The following is a 23,644-nucleotide window of genomic DNA, read 5'->3' as shown; positions in this document are numbered from 1 at the left end:
CAGATTTTTTATTCCCCTGGGCCCAAATCTCAGGGTCAGAAACTACTGTTAGGCATGGTGGAGGAGATGAGGCTAAGGGAGAAGAATCTGATTCTCCCATTGCCTTTACAGATTTCCAGATCTAAAGTAAGCTTCAGCTAGGGGAGAACAATTGTTTTAAAGCAGGGTTTCTCAGCCTCACACTGCTGACATTTTGGGCCAGATAATTCTTTGATTTGTGGGGGCTATCCTGTGCATGGTAGGATGTTTACAGCATACTTGGCATCTGCCCACTAGATGCCAGTAGCATCCCCTTCTACTGTGACAACTAAAACTGCCCCCAGACATTGCCAAATATCCACTGAGGGCAAAATAACCCCTGCTCTCTCCTGGACCACTCCCCATGAGAATCACTGTGTTAAAGAAAATGAAGTTTGGAGTTTTAATTATTGCACTGAACAAGATATTCAAATTACTGAAATGATTCTAGGACAATTTTCGGGATCTGCCAAAATTCCATACAGTGGTAGGGAAGCAAAGTTTAATAAAGATCCATGAGAAAGAACACTTTTTTTTGGTGATTGAACCCTCTTCTTGTCATCTTGAATAAAATAATTATGCCTGTTTCCTTAGCTATAGGGTGAATATGTGAATATATGTTCTAGTTTACCCCAGGCATTCTTGTCCCAACTTTATTAATAAGAGGACCTCTTTTCACTCTCAAAAGTCCCCATTCTGGATGATAAATTGGTCACCCAATCATCTGTTTTGTCAACTCTTTTGTCAGGAGAGAACCAACAACTTGTGCACAGTACTGCCATGTGGTGGTAGACCAGTAAATATCTGTTGAATCTACAGTAAAAACAAAACTCAATTAAAAAGGTCAGCAAGTTTGGCTTGGCCCCTCAGAAAATGATGCAAGAAAATGTGTATAGGGAGTTTCCCTTGTGAGCCATGGTGCGGTTTGGAAGGCCTTCCTAGGAGATGGGTGGGGCTTCCTGGCCACATTTCAGTCAGAGCATCTTGCCCAGATTCAATGAAGAGAGTAAACTGGCCATATACACAGTTGAACACTTTTCCCCATCCCTGCTGTAAAAGCCTGATTATATTTTTAAAAGATAATCATTTTAGTCATCATTTATACATCATTGTTAGGCTAGTTTATGTGATTTTTTTACCAAAGGGGAATAAATAAGTATAGAATTTGAGTCGTGAAGGATATTTCTTATACCGGAATACAGTGCCACGGAGGTGTGTCTTAAAGAACTGTTCTAGAATAGAACTTGGTTCCTGCCTTCCTCTTTTTTTTTTTTTTTTGCCCATAACCAAAACTGTATTGAAAATTAACACCTAAATAGGATACCACTACATACAAAATCAAACATAATTACATTATCTTGGTAGGTTAACTAGAATTACTGAATTGATAAGGCATTGTGCTCTGTAAGACAAATTCAGGAAGTTGTGTGGTTCAATAGTGTTGTTTTCTTCTAAATGAAAGTCCTTTTGTGACTCTGGCCTTTCCTCCTGTGGGCTGGCACAACACCGTTGAACAACCTACACAAAGAGACACTGTGGTAATCTTGTAGCAACCTGAACATTTTACATCTTTAAAATATGAATTTGGACTTTGAACTAGCCATCTCATTTTAGCTTTTTTTTTTTTTTTTCTCTTTTCCTCTTCCACAGAGGGATGTAGTAAATCTCCAGTGAAAGCATGTTGATCCTCTCCAAGCCCAGCCCTTCCCTATCTCCCTCATTTGTCTTTACTCTACCTTCATTGCTACTGAGCATGTGCACGCTTATACACATTTTTACATACCTTATATTTGTCACTGCTAGGTTCCCATTTGGGGGGTTACTTGCTGAAGAAATGGAGACCTATTCTTCATTTAGGAACAGACCAAGAATGATATGTAATCTAAGTGATAGAATCTACATCTTGGGCTTTGATAAAAACAAAATGGTATTATTGGGATGCCCTTATCACCTATTTGAGGAAAAGCTTAAAATTGTAAGGTTGTAGTAAATATGTATATTCACTAATACTCTGAAAAGAATGCTTTAACACCTCTGGACTTGCTGATATTTTTCTTTCCAGAAATAATGGTAACCTTCTGGTGATATTTATTATTCGACTAGATTGAGAATGAAGTGGTGTTTTTCTGCTATGATTGGGAGCTTTCGCATATATTAATTACCCATGCTCCTGGGAGTCAGAAATTATTATTCCCATTGCATGTTTGAGTAAACTGTGTGTGCTGGTTTGTATATATTATGTCCCCCAGAAAAAGCCATATTCTTAAAGGCAGTCTTGTGGGGACAGATGTATTAGTTTTGATTAAGTTGAAGACTTTGGATTAGGTTGTATCCATGGAGATGTAACCCACCTAACTGTGGGTGATAACTCTGATTAGGTAATTTCCATGGAGGCATGGCCCCGCCCATTCACTGTGGGCCTTGATTAGTTCACTGGAGCGCTATATAAGCTCAGACAGAAGGAGCGAGCTTTCTACAGCCAAGAGGGACACTTAGAAGAATACACAGGAGCTGAGAGAGGAACATCCTGGGAGAAAGTAATTTTGAAACCAGAACTCTGGAACAGACACCAGCCACATGCCTTCTCAGCTAGCAGAGGTTTTCTGGAAGCCATTGGCCATCCTCCAGTGAAGGTACCTGATTGTTGATGACTTATCTTGGATACTTTATGGCCTTAAGACTGTAACTTTGTAACCAAATAAACCCCCTTTATAAAAGCCGATCCATTTCTGGTGTTTTGCATCCTGGCAGCATTAGCAAACTAGAACAGACACCATAGAGAACCTACAGACATACCTTATCTGCTCTTGAGCAACTTACTTCCCGATTAGGAAAATAGAACACCCATGGAAGTTAGAGAACACAAGGTTGTGATAACCCACCTTTAAGTATAAGAGGAGTTGGGAAAAGGGAGAAATTGTGGGCTAAAAACTCAGAGATGGGATAGACATTGTTAGTTGGTTCTTTAAGAACTGATTGAGGTCAGCTCCAGCCTGCCATGGAGGGGGATGATCCTGCCGCTGCTACCACTACCGCCACCATCGCCTGTTACCAGCCGGCTAGCCCCCCACAGGACGCTTGTATCTACAGCAGCTGCTACTGTGAAGATATAAAAAACCATGATCAGTATCCTTTAGAAGAATGTTATGCTGTCTTCATATCTAATTAGAGAAAGATGATACCCATCTGGAAACAACAGGCAAGACCTGAAGGACCTGTGATATGGGATTACCATGTTGTTTTGCTCCATGTTTCAAGTGGAGGACAGAGCTTCATTTATGATCTCGATACTGTCTTGCCATTTCCCTGCCCCTTTGACACTTATGTAGAGGATGCCTTTAAGTCTGATGATGACATTCACCCACAGTTTAGAAGATTCCAAAATGAATCTGAATAATTTCATCAGTATGAATTCTGCAGTAGGATGGGGAGCTGTCTACACATTATCTGAATTTGCACATTGGTTTGGCAGTAAAAAAAAAACTACTGAACTTGACACCTGAATGTGGAGTCGTGGAAAGATTCTAGGACAGAAGCAATCCATTCCTTCATTTAAGACAGTAAACAGTATGGTACAATTGGCTTGGAATTATGTTCTCTTCTTCTAATTCAATTGAGTTGAAACATGAGTAAATGAAATATTAACTAAAAAAAAATTTTTTTTTTTGATACATCATGTTGAAACTTGATGCAGTATATAATTGCTAAGATATTCCCAAGGGTCCTCTGTTAAAACATGAGACAACTTATGCCAGTGATTGCTCTCGTTACGATAGGGCTGTGGACTCGGAGCTGGCTCTTTGTGTCTGTTCTGTATGTTTCCTGCCTCTCCAGATGCTCTATAAGCAACTTGAGGGCAGGGTCATGCCCCAATGCTGTGACTCTCTAATGCTCACAAAAGGTGACTGTAAAATGTTTGCCAGTGACTGTGCTGCTGCTTGAAGAGGGATAAAATTGTCAGCTGAATCAGCCATAATTAGTCTTTGGGACAATTATGTTCTTTAAAAAGACTGCACTCTTCTTAGGCTTGAGTGTTATGTGGCCTATTTATATATGTTTTTAAATAAAAGTGATTTAAAATTAGGAAAAAAAAAAAAGAACTGATTGAATATTGAGCAAGAGAGAAGACAGATAAGTTTGAGTGGGAGTGCCGGATGGGCATCTGAATAAAGATATGGATGGAGATGGGAAGGGCAGGTCCTTTTGGGAGAAGAGTGAAATAAGTGGACAGAGCCAATGATACCACATTGCTGGAATAAAGAAGGAAAGAAAACTTAAGAAGTAAATTGTACCTAGCTCTATTTGACTGGGAGTCCATGCCTGTTTTCCCGATTCCTTATAGCAAGGCTTGCAGCAGTGAAGATGTGGGGAGTATTTAGGGGGAGTCTAAAGAATTCATAGGGTCTTAATGTGGATTTTCTCCACATAATATAGCATATACAAAGATGCAAAGGCAATCCTCTGAAATGTTTTACATTTGCATTTGAAATAACCTAAATCTGTTTAAAATGTTACTTGACTATTGAAATGCATCTCCAAATAGCCTCCTTGCCTACTCTAAGAAGTTGGCTTCTCCAGAAGAGCAAAGGGATCTTTATTAGACTGACTAGACCTCCTTTGCTCCCCCCCGACCCCAATATTTGCCTACAACTGATGTCTTCTTATATCTACTGAAATGAAAAGATTACTTTTCTTTAGATAATTTTTTTAAGAGATTTGAATAACTTTTAAGTCAATGTACTTGCATTTAACTCTTCTACGCTTTCAGGTGTCCTTTTGTACCCTTGCTTTGAGACCTTTATTGAGATAATTCATATAGCATACAATTCACCCACTTGAAGTGTACAAATGAAAATGGCACTTAGTTTATTCATTTATTCACAGTTGTGCAACTATCATCACAATCAGTTCTAGACCATTTTCATCATTCCCAAAGAGACTCTATATCTATTAGCCATCAAATCAGTCTCCCCCATAACCCACCCACCCACCAGGAAACCACTCAACTATGTTCTATCTCTATAGATTTGCCTATTCTAGACATTTCATATAAATAGAATCATAAAATGCATGACATTTTGTGACTGGCTTCTTTCACTTAGCATTTTTTAATACCTCATTTCTTTAATATTCTATTTATGGATATATCATATTTTATTTATCCGTTCATCAGTTGATGGATGTTTGGGTTGTTTTTACTTTTTGGCCTTTATGAATAATGCTACCATGAACATTCATGTGCAAGTTCTTATGACATATGTTTTCATTTCTCTGGAGTACATACCTAGGAATGGCATTGTTTAATAAAATGGTAACACTTGTTTAACCCCTTGTTCTGGTTTGCTAATGCTGCTGTTATGCAAAATACCAGAAATGGATTGGCTTTTATAAATGGGGTTTATTTGGTTACAAATTTACAGTCCTAAGGTCATAAAAGTGTCCAAACTAAGGCATCAACAAGATGATACCTTCACTGAAGAACGGCTGATGGCATCTGGAACACCTCTGTCAGCTGGGAAGGTATGTGGCTGGCGTCTGCTGGTCCTTTGCTCCCAGGTTGCATTTCAAAATGGCTTTCTCCAAAATATCTCTGGGCTTCATCTCTTAGCTTAGCATCTCCAAATATCCTTCTGTCTGCATCTCCAAGTGTCTCCAAGTGTCAGTAAGCATCTGGGTCTTGGATTAGCATATCCTGGGCATTTTCATCTCTCTCTCCTGTTTGTGTGAGCTCCCTTTAAATGACTCCAGTAAACTAATCAAGACTTACTTTGAATGGGTGGGGTCAGAACTCCATGGGAACATTCAATCAAGAGGTCAAAAAGATTAATAAATCTGTGCCCACAAAATTTCGTTAAAGAATATGGCTTTTTCTGGGGGACATAATATGTATACACACTGGTACACCCCTTCATACCTTTTTTTTTCCTTAAGATTTAGTCACGTTTTGGCATGTATCTATAGTTCATTTCATTTCTGAGTGGTACTCCATTGTATGAATATACCATGATTTATTTATCTGTCCTCCTGTAGATGGATATCTCATTATTATATGTATGTCAGCTATACACATTCTTGTACAGGGATTTTTGTGAATATGTTTTCATTTATTGTTCTATCATTCTTTGATAGATACATAGGAGTGGAATTGCTGGACTACAGAATAGATGTTTCACTTTGTAAGAAACTGCCACATTCCCAGCAGCAATATATGAAAGTGCCACTTCCTTTCTAATATTTAGTGTGTCAGTCTTTTTCATTTAGACATTCTAGTGTGTATTTAGTTGTATCTTGCTTGGGTTTTAATTTGCATTTGTCTGATGATTAATGATGTATGTTTTGGACATTTGTTTATCTTCCTTTGTAAAGTGTGTTCAAATCTTTTGCCCATTTTTTATTAGGCTGTTTAACTTTTTATTATTTGGTTTTAGGATTTCTTTATATATTCTGGATGCAATTCCTTTGGCAGATATAAGTGTTGTGAATATTTTCTCCCTGATTTTGGCTTGACTAGTCAATTTTATTAATGGTCATTTTATTAATGGTGTCTTTTCAAGAACAGCAGTTTTTAATTTTTTATCTAATTTGTCAAAATGTATACTAATTAATAAATACTAATTTTAACCACTTTCAAGTATACAATGTAGTGGTATTAATTACATTCACAATATTGTGCTATCATACCAATATCCATTACCCCAATTTTTTCATCACCACATGTAGAAACTCTGTACCCATTAAGCAATAACTTCTTTTCCCTCCTCCCTTGCCCCTACACCTGCCAGACACTATAACATAAAATCTGCTGTCTCTATAAATTTGTTTCTTCCAGTTATTTCATATAAGCTAAATCATACAATACTTGTCTTTTTGTATTGGCTTATTTAACACAACTTGATGTCTTCAAGGTTCACCCATGTTGTAGCATGCACTAGAACTTCATGCCTTTTTATGGATGAATAATATTCCAATGAATGTATATACCACACTTTGTCCATTCATCTGTTGATGGACACTTGAGTTGCTTCCACCTTTTGAGTTCCTCCCTCTCTCTCTCCCTCTCTCTCTCTCTCCTCCTCCTCCTCCTCCTCATACCCTTTTGAGCCTGGAGCTGGCTTTGTAATCTCCCTATATCCAGGCTTGCCAGACACAAGCATCTGCCCTTAAATACTCTTATTTCACCTGGCTCCACCTTAGGTCCTCTGCTTTTGTTGTATTCATATTCTCCTTTATGTCTACATCCAAATCCGGGTCTTAGCATACCACCCAAGTACATATCTCTAACCTAGCCTGCTTCTCTGGAATCTAAAAATATATATCCAAATATTAGATACCAGGTAGATCATTTTAAATATTCCATAGGGTCTTTTAAATCAATCTTTTATCCCTCCTCCCTTCCAACATATTCCTTCTCCTGTATATTCTAAATGTGTGAATGATTAATTGGTGACAGATCCTAATAAGAAATCCAATAGCCATCCTAGGCTCTTTCCTTCCCTTCTGCAATCCATCATCTAACCCTATTTATTCAGTCTCCTAAACATATCATAAATCTGTTGCCTCATCTCCTTTCTCACCATCATTGCTTTGGTTTAAGCTCTCAAGTCTTCTCTGTCTGGTAGCCTCTTAATCTAGTAGATCACCCCCTTCCTCCTCCATCTGTTTTTCTTGAGACTGTTTTGTTTGTTCTGAGACACAAATCTAACCATATCACTCCATTGCCTAAAGTCTCCCAACATTTCCCCATAATCTTCAATATAAAATGCATAATCTAACCCTAATGATCTTTCATGCTTTTTCTTTGACTATTTTCATTCTATGTTCAGATACATCAGATTCCATAGAGGTTCTCAGATGAACTGTGAGAATTTTAACCTCCATGTCTTCACATCAGTTACCTCTATCTATACTGCCCTGTCCCCATACCTCTATTGATACGGTCCTTCATGGCTTGACTAAATTCTATGTACAATCTTTTGTGGAGCAAACAAATAAATAAGCATATTATGAAAAAAGAAATCTTTTTGTTCTTTTAGACATCTTGAGTTTTGGGGAAGCATTTCCTGTAATCTGTTGATTTGGATGTTTTCTCTGGGTTCCTAAAATATCTTGTGCATTCTTTTATTGTAGATATTACTGGGTGTTTTAGTTTCCGTGGCTGCCCAAACAATTACCATGAAATGGGTCAGCTTAAACAACAGGCATTTATTAGCTCATGGTTTTAAGACCGGCGAAAAGTCCAAATTAAAGCATCATCAAGGCTATGTTTTCTCCTCAGACTGTAGTGTTCTGGGGCTGGCTGCTGGCAATCCTTAGTCCTTAGCTCCTCTGCCACATGGCAATGAACATGGCAGCCTCTCCAGGCCTCTCCATTCTTTTCTCGGTTCTGTTGAACTTCAGCTTCTGGCTGCTCCCTGTGGCTTTTTCTTTCTCTCTGTTTGAATTTCATTCTGCTTATTCAGGACTCCAGTAGAAGGATTAAGACCCATCCTGGACCACACTTAAACTGAAGTAACCTCATCAAAAGTCCTACTTACAAAGAGTTCAACTTCACACCCACAGGAATGGATTAAGTTTAAGAACATGTTTTTCTGGGGATATATACAGCTACAAACTACCACACTGGCCTATGTTTTAAGTGTCCCTTTACTAGTCTGACTTCCTTAATTCACTTTTAGTTCCTTGAAGGATAGAACCACCTGTGTTTTATACCTTTGTTATCTCAGCACTCCACACCATGGTAGGCCCTCAACATATGTTGAATGAATTCATGTATTCTATATGCTGCAAATATTCCAAAACCCCAAATCTGATCATGTGTTTTGGATTTTCTGCCTGCCTTTCATCTGACCAGACTTATTCCATGCCTTGAGCTATTGACAGCATTAAGTACTTTATATGCAGCACTGGTGGGCCTCTTGTTCTGATTGCTTTTTCTTATACCTGCTTTCCTGCCAGCTGCCAGCTTATTTTTCTTTCTGGTTCTCACAGTTACTCTTGCTGTTTTGCCTCTGATTTGGCAAGAATGGCTGCTTAGACCCATCTCCAAAGGCCAAGAGGCTTGAACTCACTCTATGGCTTGTGAGGGCTCTGTGTGTGCCTAGTCTTCATGCTGGGACCTTATTATTCTTAGCAGCCCTGCAGGTGATTCTCTTTGCAAATGGATATAATGAGAAATGAAACATTTGCCTCTGTAATCGCCATTGCTTAACTGCCAAAGAAAATTCTAAATAGCTCCACAAGCTTTCTATAAAATTTATTCTACTCTCCCTTTAAACAGTTGAATTTACTAGTTAGACTTTAAAAAACGAAGGGGGTTTGGTGGTGATATGGGAATTCAGCTCCTGCATATCTCGTTTCCCATACATACATCTAGAATCACTTCTTTAAACATCTGCTTCTGTTGTAAGAAAAATAGCTTTTATTTCAGTATCCCCCATGGGGATTCAGATTTCTCTCACTGAAATGAATGCAGATGCAGTTTGGTGAAAGAATTAATAGGGCTGTCCTGTTGAATGTTGAATGGAAGAGTGAATGCATTTTAGACCTAAGAGGCTCTTGCTGGTATACACATGAAATGCAAAATGCGCTATAAAAAAAATAACTGACACCTAGTTCTAAAAATGTCTCAATAGTCTCTTGCTAAATATAACTAAATTTGTTTTTTTTTTTTTTGTCATTTACGTTTTTATTGCTAGCTTCAAAGTTCCTTGTATTTGGATATTGATTAGCTTGAAGCAGTATAGAAAGAGACTTAAAATTTTTTAGCGTTTTTATATTTTATAATTTATAGTGTTCCAAATGAACAAAATAAACAATTACATGTGATTGTGTAATTTAGTGTTTATCATCAAATAGCTTCATTTCTCATGCCTTTTATCTCTGGGGATTTTATGGTCTAGTGACCATTGCAAAGATTTCAGATACCAGTGGAAATTTATTTCATAAAGCAAAGGGAGGCAATAGTGGTATTGTAAGGATTGGAAGTAGTTACCCAACAGAATTGTTTTTTTTAGTTTTAAATACAATATTTGAAGAATGATGAAAAGGTTTTCAAGCCTACCAATCTCCTCACACATTGCCAATACGATCAAGTCTGGAAGAAATGAAAGCAAAAGATACAAAGTAGTAACTTTCCATAATGAGATATTGTTTATTCCAGGAGATAAATGAGATTCACAGATGGATACAGAAGATACCTGCATTAAGCTTATGTTCTGGATGGCTAGTTTGTAATTTGCTTCAGAGCTTTTTGATCTTCTGAATTAATTTTCAGTTCTAGAAATTTCAAAAGACTGTTTCAGAATTGTTTCCTTTATCACCTGATTTCCTGAGGTACTCTTAATCTTAAAAATTGTTTTTACTCTAAATTCTGTTAGTGCACCTCTCCATCCTTTGCCCAAAAGAGGAATAACCAGGATAAATTAGAGTTGAATAGAGCAAATTTATTGCTTAGGCTTGTGACCCTCCCTTTTATGGGTTACTACAGTATGAAAAAAAAATAAAGCACCAAACTCACCAAAAAAAAGCCAAAGGCGGTTAGGGTGGGGTGAGGGGTGAAGAAGCAGCTCCTTCAGTTGCTTTTTGTTGATGTTTGTCAAATGGAAGTTTGTAAAAATAACTCAGGGTGTAGAAACAGTCAGTACACACTGGACTTTTATGGAGTCGTGTGTGGATACTGAACATACTGAGAAAGTTTTATGAAATGGAAGTCTTTTGATGGAAGACATCCCTTAAAGTTTATGCTTGACTATATAAAAAGAGATAAACTGAAAGACTAACTCATTTTCTAGGTTAAGGGGAAAGACTTATTGAAATGACACATTTTCCTTTGTTCTAAGGCAAGGCTTTCAGAGAATTGGGTTAGAAGTTTTTAAGTATGTTGACAACAGGAAGAGACAACTGTCTTGTTTAGCTTCTGAGCAGGTTTTCCTCTCTATTTTATACATTACTGTCTAATTCAGTTTCCTGTCTTTTGCATCAAAATGAAGATGGCTGTCAGTAATTCATTTCTTATCACCAGTAGTATAAGCTTGATGTAATTTTATTTATTTGTTAAACAACAACCACCCTGACTCCTGTTGTTGAAAATAATAAATAAATTGAACATGAAGCATGTAAATAGTATAAGGTGGGATTTGAAGAAGGTAGAAAGTTACTCCAAACCCCTTACTCCCTGGCTCCACCAATTCCTAGCCAATATTTCAATCAATCAGAAGCCTAATATTCCCAATATGTATGTATTCACCAGGCACTGTTGTAAGTGCTTAATAAATAGCACTCTTAATCCTCTTAATAACCTGATGATAGATACTCTTATTATCGTTAATTTGCAGGTGAGTAAATTGAGGCAAATAAAGTAACATTACTTTCCCATGGTTACACACTATTAAGTATTAGAGCCAGAATTTGAACTCGGGTAGTCTGGCTCTAGAATCCATACTCTCAACCCTCAAGCTATTAAACCTCAGCTTCTTCAAGCAAAGGGTTTATAGAGACAGACCATGTTTTAAAGGTGAAAATACTGTAGTAAAGAAGGATAATGTATTAGTAGCCATTAATTCATTAAACAATGTAAAGATCTTGTAAAGAACTGGATGACTTACACAGAGGGGGGACTGAGGCCTATCTCGTTTAGTTGACGGAAAGGAGGACAGAAAGGTTTAAAACCCAGGCTGCACATGGAGCAAGAAGACTTTGTACGGGCTCTTGGTATATTATGGGAAAGGGAATTGTGGAAAGTAGTAGGTATCTACAGTGGGGCTCTCAAACAGAGTTTTGACTCTTTTAGAATATTAACCAGGTCTGTTATATTCTGTTTATTGGTCTTTTCCTCTTTATCCTTCTCCTTCCTGCTTTATCCCACCCTTCTCTATGCAAATTAATATCAGGATCATATGTTCTGTGTAACAATCTAAGATTTAATTTTTTTTTTTATTGAACACAAAGCCCACAATCTCTTACCTTAAGTATACTCATTGTGATTTAGACTGCAAACTAGTGGTCCATGGGTAAATTCTGGCCCACACATGTGTTGTTGCAAACATTTGAAAGTCACAAGAATTCACATAAAGATTAGGATTTCTTTTGAAGAAATCCCCAAACCCTGCTAGAAAACAGCTGGTTAGAGTCAGATAGCATGTGACCCTGTACATAAACCATGTAGCAAGTCTCCCACTTCACATAATCTCTACAGCCACCCTAGTCTCACTGATGACCACTTTTTGTTGTTTTTTGCATTGCTCTTTTTCTTATAGAGGGAAGTATTTGTAACCATGTCTATTAAAAATGGAAAACAAAAGAAAAGGAAAGCCTAGGTTTCAAAAAGAATGGAATGTATTTTTTTGAGGAAATGAAAAAAATTGTTTGAAACACAAATAATATATGTCTGTGTCAGCATGTATTCTGTTTATCCCCTGAGGACAACAGGGATTATTAACCACTGGTCTAAATAAACCTAAGAATGTGGATACATTTATTTTGTCTCAAAACATCTTTTAGAGTTTCAATTGGAGCTTAGGCTTTCAAAAATTATTATTCAATATACACATCATGATTTATTGCAAACATTGGGCTATAGTAGTTAAGCTTGAAAATAATACTAGCCCAGGTGGAATTTAAAATAAACTTTATGTGTATGATATTGTGCGTTTTTCTTCCTGAGGTTTTAGATGTGCCTGAGATCTTATTTTCTCCAGAAAATTCTCTAGGAAAATTCTTATGCATGGCAGTAATAGGGAATGTTAAAGTTAGTTGATATTAACCTGTCTGATAAAACAATTATTAATTAAATGGACTCAATGTGAAGTTTGTTGTTCAAAAAAAAAAAAATTGGTCAGCCTAATTTTTGAAGTTTAGATTAATAATTTTTGGAATTTATTAATGTATGATTAAAAGTAAGATTAAAGGATTCTCCAAATGGCATTGGACATTTCTGTAGTTAAGTCATTAAAAAATACTACTTAATATTTCATAGCAGAGGATGATCACTTATAAATGATCCAGGAATTGGTCCAGAGTCTAAAAATTGGTATTTCATTTACCACTACTGTGAGATCTCTACATATTGTAGAGAATCAAGTTTTTTTTTTACCTTTTACTATTAAATTGGCATGAAATATGACTATTTTCCCTTGAATATGAAGTGTCACACTTTAAAGTATATTAAAACTTAGAAGACTCAATAAGTATTGCCAAATCATATGAATGGCCACAGACAGCTGAGTGAATAATTTTGAGGAATGATAACTCAATGTGTTATTCCTTTCAAATGAAAGCTGTAAAAACTCATTTGGTCTAGTCTACTTTTAGAAGTTAATATAAGTTCAATCCATTTTCATATTTCAATTGTACCTGGATTTAAAATGCCAGGTTTCATCCATCTCTCACAGTAACTCTACCTTTAACCATTTCCCAATATATTTTCTAGACTGCATATAAAAACCTTTTGGGGGGGGAAAAAAAAAAGCTTATAGTGGATTGGCTCTTGTGCAATTTAATCCAAGTATGGATAGTTAAAAAGAGACTCATTAAGCAAGATTATTAAACATTTTGGATGAAGGCGAATTTCATCATTAAGTATGACAGATTCCAAGTTCTCTTTTTCTATGAGAGTGGAGTTGAAATTGCAGCACAATCAGGGAAATACAAGTATCCATGGTTTATGGAGGGGAGGGTATTTTGGGATGGTGGGAGTGGAGGGTAGAAATGGCTGATCTGGGTAGATATGACCTGTGTGATATGCAGTGATGTTAGTGGTAAGTGCTTTAAGCATTTTGACCACATACATTATTTGCCATTTATTGTGGGTTGAATTGTGTCCTCTCAAAAGATACGTTGAAGCTGTAATCCCCGGTACCTTTGAGTGTGACCTTATTTAGAAATAGGGTCTTTGCAGATGTAAGATGTGATCGTAGTGGATGAGGGTGGGTCGTAAATTCAATGACCATCTTCTTACAAGGAGAGATTGAGAGACACAGACACATAGGGAAGATGGCAATATGAAGATGGAAGGCAGGATATTGGCATGATGAAGCTACAAGGAAGGAATGCCAAGGATTGAAGGTAGCCTCTAGAAGCTAGGAGAGAGATGTAGAACAGATGCTTCTTTAGAACATTGGAGGAAGCATAGCCCTGCTGACACCTTGATTTCAGACCTTCTAGCCTCCCAAACTGTGAGAGAATAAATTTCCATTGTTTTAAACCATCCAGTTTGTGGTACTTTGTTTTGTCAGTCTTAGGAAACTAAGATACCAGCTTCACATTTTAAAAAGGACAGTTTGATCACAATTTAGAGAATCTCTAGGCAACTGTGTTTCCTGTTGTTTTTCCCACATGTTCATCATTTTCCATAATATCCTGTAAGCTATATTTTGCTAAGTGTTTTTCTTTTTCTCCACCAGAGTTTAGTTTTCTAATTTCAACATTTTAATATGTGTGTTGAATTTCTTGTTATATATATATTCTGATCAGTTTTGTGAAGTGTACAAAATCACTTGATAGAATTATTTTAGTGCCTAAGACTTAAAAAATCTTGCATATTTCCCTCTACAGCATTTCCCTTACTTTCCTGTGAGGTATTTAAATTATTCTTCCTAAAATGTGGGATTTATGCACAACTACTTTATATCTGGTACAATGGTATCATTTTCTCCCAAGTTTTTCAATGATTTCCTTCATCAACCATTTCTTTTTTGAGTCAGAGTGATGTTCATAGGTCCTGCTCATTGTTTTTTCAACTTCCTGAGAGATTAAGTTGTCAGATAAGAAGTAAAGCATTTATCAGATTCTCTAGTCTTAGCTGGGTGAGAATGTCTAGCTAGTCATATGCTTTCTCTACTTTCTATTACCTTGAGTTCATTTTCTCTTTGCTATTAGGAAAGCAATATTAGGAAAGGCAAAAATACTAGTCATCCATCCTTCAGTTGTCTGTAGCCTCACTGTTTCATGCAGTGTCTATTAAATAGTTGTTCAATAAATTTTCATTGAAGTATGTAATAAATGATCCCTGTGAGTCTTCTATGTACTATGGATCCCTAATTATGAAGCGTGATACTTCTGCTTCTCTTTCTATCGAAATGCTTCACCATCAGGTTTTCAGATGTCGGTGCATGTTTTCTGTCATGCCATGCAACGTTTTATACAAGACTTGCCTTCTTATTGCTGTATCAAGTCATGCATGAGTTCTGTCCCATAGGTGTTAAGGAAACCACTTAGAGTTTGTTTACAAACTGTATTAAGTTTTCAGCTTAAATTTATTGATTATTCATATTTTGTAAAATTTCATACTCCTTTTTGAGATTTTCAGAGTTGTATCTGACCACCTTTCAAGTTATTTTTGAATGAGAATTGATGGGTACCTCCTCCAAGTTGTTCTTTCCAAGCTGGCTGTGTGTGGTATCCTTTATAACATCCATTGTGTAGTTTAATTTGAGCATTTTATCACTCCTTTTCTACATTTCATTTTAAAAGATCTTACTGAATGTCTATTTTATGATCTCATATCTTTGGGCTTTATGTTGCTTTTACTGTAAGAAGATACTAGAATTACCATAATGATTCACATATTTAAAAGATACTTTCCAGAATGTAAAAGTGTCAGTGTATGTTCATAACACAAGTAGATAAGACACGTGTTTTGTGGATTTGAACAAAGAGCTCTCATCTCAGGCTTCAATTATCTGATTATTGAGACACACTCACATCTTGAATCCCCAGATCTCTTATAATGTCATGACCTTTAACTTGAAGAAGAGATGCAAATGGCATTTGTGCTAACAAATACTTAAGCCATTAGAGGGTCATTTTAGATTTCATTAGGCTTTTCTATTTAGTCTCAGAGGATTGGCTGATGTAATGCAGATCTGATGAGTTTGATAAATTTGGGCAGCAAAAGAGTATACTTCTCTATCAGCTGTCAAATATATATATCAATATATTGTACCTTCCCTGTATTTGGCAGCAGTTCATTAAATCATCACCCAGAATTCCATTCATTTGCTAGAACCTTAAAGCTTTGTGACATAGGATGCTCTAGCTTAATCAAAAGGCCAGTGGCCACCTTCTTTGAAAAAGACCAGTCTCATAACTGTATTGGAACCTCAGAACCCCAAGGATATAGAGCAGTGGTTTTCAATCTTGGCTGGGCATTCAGAGCTTTTAACAATAAATCTGGTCCTGGTCTAATAAGCCAGGATGTACAGCTGCCTGGGATCCATTCCCAGAGATTCTGGAGTGCAACTTCTTGGACTTCCAAAATTAAAAGCTTCCCAGGTGATCTTAACGTGCAGCTAATTTTGAGACCCACTCACCTGGCACAGTGCTCCTCAAACCTTAATGTGCATACAAATCACCTGGGGATCTTGTTAAACTTCACATTCCTTTTCAGAAGGTCTTAGTGGGCACCTGAGAACCAGCATTCCCACCAAATCCCAGGGTTGCTGGTGCCGCTAGCTCATGAACTACACTGTGAATAAGTGTGTAGAATTTCTCTTTCTTTTCCCTCTCTGCCTTATTCTTCCTCTCCCTAGAACTTTGATGCTATTTTTAATTCCATGCCACCTCCCTAGAATCTTTTTCTTTCCTACTTTGTGCATTGTTCACAGATTTTTCTAAGAATGTTTTCCTGTCTAATAAACCAGGACATAGAGAGGCATTACTCAACCCTTGGGCCTTCTTTTCTAGGATGTAGGCTACCTTGCATATAATTGGTAAGTGCCTTAGGCAGAAAGATAAATATAACTCTGGTCACTGGAAGGTTCCTTCAGTGCCGCTATCTCTCAGGTCTCAAGTTGAAAAACTGCCTTTTATAGCTCCCCTGGGAGTCCTTCTTGTTAACTGCTAGGAGAGACTGCATTCAAGTGATCCAGCCAACCCTCTTTCCCTGCAGCCAACCTCTGCTTAATTGCTTGTTGTTGATAATTAGCTCTAATTTGCCCTAGTTTTCTTGAACTTTGAAAGCAATATTCCAATATTCAATATTCTGTGCTGAAACTGATATCCTTTTCTGTCTCTTTTGCCCTAACTCACCAAGAGGCTTTCAGTTCTCTGCATGGTGGTTCTCAAATTTTGTTGTGTGTGAGCATCACCTGGGCTGCTTATTAATAATGATGATTCCTGGCTTCGATTGAGAGATTGTGTTTTGGTGAGTCTTCATTGGGGCCAGGTGTCTATTGTTTTTAAAGTGACCCACTAGGGTGATTCTGTTGTAGATAGTCCAGCCTGGGAGGAACACTATTTTTGACTCAGCTTCTCAAACTTTAATGTGTATTGGAGTTACCTGAGGATCTTATTACAATGCAGATTCTGATTTAGGTGTTCTGGGTGCTAGAGTACTTTTTTTTCCTTGCAATTTTATTGAGATATAGTCATAAACCATTCAGTCATCCAAAGTGTACAATCAGTTGTTCATAGTATCATCATATAGTTGTGCATTCATCACCACAATTTTTGAACATTTACATTACTCCAAAAAAGTAATAAAAATAAAATAAAACTAAAAATGAACACCCAAAACATCCCATCCCCCCACCTCCCCTGTTATTAATTTACCTTTTTGTCCCCATTTTTCTACTTATCTGTCCATACACTGGATAAAGGGAATGTGAGCCATAAGGTTTCCACAATCATAACAGTCACACCATATAAGCTATATAGTTATACACGTTTTCAAGAATCAAGGCCACTGGGTTACAGTTCAGCAGTTTCAGGTATTTCCTTCTAGCTCTTCGAATACACTAAAAACTAAAAAGGGGATATCTATGTGATGAATAAGAATAACCTCCAGAATGACCTCTCAACTCCGTTTGAAATCTGCCAGTCGCTGAAACTTTACTTTGTTTCTCTTCCCCCTTTTTGTCAAAAGAAGGTTTCTCAATCCCACAATGCTGGGTCCAGGCTCATTCTCCGGAGTTATGTCCCATGTTGCTAGGGAGATTTACACCCCTGGGAGTCATGTCCCATGTAGGGGAGAGGGCAGCAAGTTTACCTGCAGAGTTGGCTTAGAGAGAGAGGCCACATGTTTGGACCAGGGTATTTTTAACAAGCCCTTAGATGATGCTGGTGCTGCTTGTCTCAGGGGCCATAGTACTTTGAGTACTAAGACTTTAGATCACATAGTTAATATCATGTAATTCAGACTATAAGTACATACCACCTTTACTTTGATATAATTTATCTTTTGAGTCTTATCTCTAGGATTAAGACCTAAGCATCTTAAAGGCAAAAATCTCAAATCATAGAATATTAAACTGGGAAGCGACCTTCTGGATAGTTAATACAGAGAGGTCTTTTGTCCAAGTTCAACCCCAAAAGTCTAAACCTTCAGCTCTACCTCATTGTGTTTCAAAGAAAAATTGAATTTGAATGCCTCTTTTAAAAAGACCTGACTATGCAGTTCTCCTTGACTCCACTTTGCCTCTGAAGATCTTTGAGTCTGAAATTTATTTCCAACATTTGAAGTTCCAGGAAGAAGACTGTTGATGAACATCATAGGGCTAATTGATGAAAAGCTGGGAGTGGGCTATGCACTTGTTAGTGCTGCACAGCATGTAGCACAAAGCTGGGCACAGAGTGGCCTCGCAATGACTGTTTGTTGATTGCTTAAATGAAATCTGCATCATGGTGCTGATTTTGCAAGTTCTCTGGAACTGTAGATTTTATATAAAACACTTAGCCCCTGGTTTGCTTTAGTACTAAAAACATCAAAAGTTATAAAGGATTGCCCAGGAGATTCACTGTTGTTGGAGATAATGTTGGTCTTTTCCTTTTGCTTGCTTTAGTAGATTTAACATAAGACTGATCCATCTAAAGCATCAATTAACTGGTATCTCCCATGTTGAAAGGAAGCCTTGGCTTTTCAAAATGTCTTTTCCAGATAAGACAAACTTCTTTTCCATCATCTCCTGTGGAATGTATTAGAGTGAAGAAAAAAAGAAAAGATTTATATTAAAGAGGAAAACTGTATCTAAAAGCATGGTTGGGACTGAGCAGAAATTTTGAAGCTGGAGAAGCCTGAATTCAAATCTAGACCCTGCCACTCAGAGAGTGACCTACTCTAGGGAATTTATTTCAGCATCTCTGAACTTGTCTGTAAAATGGAGATAACAATAGTTAACTGCAGCGCTGCATAATTAGAAAACATGATATAAATATCTACAACATAGTACACAGTGAAGAGTAATTGTTCCTAGATTTGTTTTCTTTTTTATTATAGCTACTGTAAATTCTCATTGTTTTCACATATTTACTTTCTCTGAGTCAAATGTAAAATTTTACTATATTTATTCTATTTAAATCTTGGAAGTTTTATGTAGACAACATTAAAGACATAAATATAGATGGAGGGCTGTGGTAAAATATTCAAAATTATATATTACTATAGAACGTTTTGAATAAAAGCTAAGTCAGGTATTCAGAATTCTATTATGAAAGAAACCAGTGAATCATTTGTACAGAATTATAAAACTGAAGAGTATTAGCTCTCTAGAAAATGATAATTGGCTAAGATAAATCATTTCTCTGCAAAATTTACTATAAACTCTCCAGTGTTTATGATCCTTTTGGAGAAAACTTGGAGTTTTACTTTCCTGTGTTCCCTTCAACCAGGGATGATTTTTGTACCCCTTCCCTACCGGGAATGTTGGACAATGTCTGGTGACATTTTTGGTTGTAACTGGAGGGGGTGCTGCTGGCATATCGTAGGTAGAGGCCAGGGATGCTGCCGAAAACCCTGCAATGCAAAGGACAAGCTCCCCACAATAAAGAATTACCAGGCCCAAAATGTCAATAGTGCTGAGGCTGAGAAACTCTGCCTTAATCTGTAGAATGATTAAAACAAACGGTTGTGTTAAAAATCAGTGGTTCTCACAATGAGGTGAATGGATCCTGTACACAGTATTTGAGGGAAGTACACCAGAAATAAAGGCAAACACTTTAATGCCTCACCAATATGGACTAACTGTAATGTGTAAACTCAGAATTGAATCTTAGAACATAGCCTAACATGGACGTAATTACTGTAATAGTCCCCAGATTGTAAGCTCTTACAGCAGTTAACTCTATTCCTGAATTGTAAGGCCTATCTCTAAACCTTGAGATGCTGATCCCTTAGTGTATAACCTGATTGGTCTCTGGAACAATGCGTATCTCCGAGACACCTGAAACTCAGAGCTAGAGCCCAGCAGATATGAATGTCAGTATTAGTGCATACAGCCACTGTCAAAAAAAAAAAAAGCTGAAAAAGAGCCCAGACTTCAATTAGTGATATGAATGAAGCAGTCTGGTTAAGACTAGGGCAAACTGGGCCAAAGGGTAAAGGTCAAAACTGACTGTGTTTTAAAACTTCAACTTCCATATGAGACTAAGGGAGGAGATGTCTATTTGGTGCAGGATCTATATTTTCTAAACAGTACAACTCTACAGTCGGTTTGTTCAAACACCACAATTACATGGAACTTTGAATAGGAAGTGAGATACAGTAGGTTAGTATAGGCTAGAGTGAAATAGTGACACATCCCAAAGTAATTTGGGCAGATAATAAAAAACATATTTACAGCCTCCCCCTCCCCAGCCCCGAGGATCTGGGGGAAGGTGTGGATGTGTTGGACATCCTCACCTGGACGGGTATTGATGTTGTCACAAACATTGGGACTGGCGGTTTGATGTGCTGAGCCCTCGATCATGGAACTTGCCCTTATGAAGCTCGTTATTGCAAAAGAGAGGCTTAACTTGCATATATTTGTGCCTAAGAGTCTCCCCCTGAGTATCTCTTTGTTGCTCAGATGTGGCCCTCTCTCTCTCTAACTGAGCCACCTCGACAGGTGAACTCACTGCCCTCCCCACTACGTGGGACCCAACTCCCAGAGGCGTAAATCTCCCTGGCAATGTAGGATATGACTCCCAGGGATGAATCTGGACTCGGCATCGTGGGACTGAGAGTATCTTCTTAACCAAAAGGGGGATGCAAAATGAGACGAAATAGTTTCAATGGCTGAGAGATTTCAAATGGAGTCGAGAGGTCACTCTTGTGGACATTCTTATGCACTATATACTCTTAGGTTTTAATGTACTGGAATAGCTAGAAGTAAATACCTGAAACTACCAAACTCCAACCCAGCAGTTTGGACTCCTGAAGACGATTATATAATAACGTAGATTACAAGGGGTGACAGTGTGATTTTGAAAACCTTGTGGATCACACCCCCTTTATCTAGTGTATGGATGGATGAGTAGAAAAATGGGGATAAAAACTAAATGACAAATAGGGTGGGATGGGGGGGATGGTTTGGGTGCTCTTTTTTCACTTTTATTTTTTATTCTTATTCTGATTCTTTCTGATGTAAGGAAAATGTTCAGAAATAGATTGTGGTGATGAATGCATAACTATATGATTGTACTGTGAACAGTTGATTGTATACCATGGATGATTGTATGGTATGTGAATATATTTCAATAAAACTGAATTTAAAAAAAAATAAAAATAAAAAAATAAAAGATAGGATTTAGAAAATAAAAAAAATCAGTGGCTCTAAATGGAGACAATATTGCTTTTAAGGGAGCAAAAATTGCTGTTTGATAGGTGAAAAAAATTTTAAGATATTCCAATGTTATGGCCAAATGTCAACCCTACTAAACAACAGAGATTTATAGTATACCTGTGGTATTAAATTATCACTGGGAGGTGGTATGTGAGAAAAAATCTCTAAGATATTTATTTTCATTTATTTCATTAAACTTTCATTGTGGTAACTTATGTACAGTATAGAATTTCCCATTTTAACCCCTTTCAAATATATAATTCAGTGGTATTAATTACATTCACAATGTAATCCACTATCTATTATCAACACCTTTTTCATCACCCCAAACAGAAACTCTGTTCCTGCTAAGCCTTAACTCCCCATTCCCCTCTAACTTATGTCCCTGGTAACCTGTAATCAACTTTCTGTCTATATGACTTTGCATATTCCAGGTTTTACAAATAAGTGAAATCATACAATATTCGTCCTTTTGTTTCTGGCTTATTTCACTCAATGTGATATCTTCAAGTTTCATCCATGTTGTAGCATGTATAAGATCCATTGTATGTTTATACTACATTTTGTTTATTCATCCATAGTGATGATAGTCCATAGGATTTTGTCTTGACCATTTTTCTCCTAACTCTGTGCATTCTACCACCACTTTCTATGTGTTCATTTCTCATAGACCTGTATCTCCAGCCAGAAACTGCTCCTGAGCTTCTGATCCATATATTGGTCCACTACCTACTGAATTATCTCCACAGAGTGCTCCATGGGCTCCCCAGACTCAACACATCTAAAAGTAAACATCCTGTCCCTTCCTCTATAAATTTATTCCTCCTTTTGTAGTTCTTGTCTTGGGGTTTGGCAACACCATTCAGGCAGTCACCCAAACTAATGAATATATATATACACCAGATGTAGTTTAACACATGGTGGCCACTCAATAAATTATAGTTTTATTATTAATTTAATCCTCATGCAACACTATAAGTATTATTAATCCCATTTTATATATGAAGAATTAATGAGAATTTATATATGAGGAGTAGAGGCACAAAGAGTTGAAGTGGTCTGCACAAGGTTATTCTTGCTTCCTTTCTTTCTCTAACAACAGTCAATCAGTATCCAAGCCCTGCTCATGCTGCAATAGTTCTCCATCTCCCACTGCCTTTGTTCAAGTTCTTTTTATTTCTCTTATGAGCTGTGGTAATAACCCCTGATGGTTGTTTCTTTCTGTAGTATCATCCCACTCCCATCAATACATCTGTTTTCTGGTCATATCAGAGTGACCTTTCTAAAAATTTAAACTGTTGATAACATTGCCTTCCTTAAGATCCTTTAATGGCTTCCATTTCTTATAGTTCAAGTCCAAACACCATATGGCATAGTGGCCACTTGAGCTAGCTTATTCTTGCCTCATCCCTTCCCTTGCCTTTCAACTCATGCTCAGACCATGAAGAATAATGACTTAATCCTCAAACGCATCATGCTGTTTCACACTTCCATGACTATGTACACTGCCTCCTCTATTCAAAATATCCTTTTCTTCTTTGTCCTCCCAAGGAACCCCTACTCATCCTTTATGGATGACATTAAAATACCAGGTAATTTAGGAAGCATTTCTACCTGAAATCTCAGGTACAAGTGAGTTACTGTTTTCTTCAGATGAACTGTGCATGTACATTTAGTATAGCATCTTAAACAGTTAAGCTGTCCTAACTTGGGGAGCAGAGCAATTCGGAGCTTGGTTTCTGGATTTGATCCCTAGTTCTAACTCTCACTAGCTTTACGTCTTTTCACAAATTACTGATCCCCTTCTCTATACCTAAAGAATGGGGATAAAACAGAGCCATTTAGTGTTGTTGAGAGCACTTACTGGCATAATCAAGGAAAGTACTTGGCACAAGGTCATGTCACTTTCCTGCTCTCAGCATTCCAATGGGTTCCCATCCTATTTAGCCACTTAAACTATTAGTATCCTTTGCTATCTAAATATATTTAGTCCTAACTTCAGAAAGAGAGAGAATTTGGAACGTGAGGGAGACCTGCACTTATCATGGCCTGTCCAATCTTGCATGATCTAGCACTTGTCTATTTCTTACCTG

General features: G+C 37.2%; 1 protein-coding gene and 1 pseudogene across 1 annotated transcript; one reads left to right on the top strand and one right to left on the bottom strand.

Moving 5' to 3' along the window:
- Positions 1-1,450: 1,450 nt before the first annotated feature.
- On the bottom strand, positions 1,451-2,184 carry LOC119522891 (40S ribosomal protein S27-like). Its single transcript, XM_037821625.1, has 2 exons — positions 2,181-2,184; positions 1,451-1,683 (listed from the first exon to the last, which is right to left on the bottom strand). Exons 1-2 carry the CDS (start codon positions 2,182-2,184, stop codon positions 1,451-1,453), a joined length of 237 nt encoding a protein of 78 aa, XP_037677553.1.
- Positions 2,185-3,016: 832 nt separating this feature from the next.
- LOC119522822 lies at positions 3,017-3,521 on the top strand (annotated as a pseudogene).
- The last annotated feature ends 20,123 nt before the right edge of the window (positions 3,522-23,644 follow it).

The sequence above is a fragment of the Choloepus didactylus genome, chromosome 1, assembly GCF_015220235.1.
Source record: "Choloepus didactylus isolate mChoDid1 chromosome 1, mChoDid1.pri, whole genome shotgun sequence".
NCBI lineage: Eukaryota > Metazoa > Chordata > Mammalia > Pilosa > Megalonychidae > Choloepus > Choloepus didactylus.
Note: the sequence above shows the minus strand (reverse complement) of the source record. Positions and strands in the feature narration are given on the sequence as shown.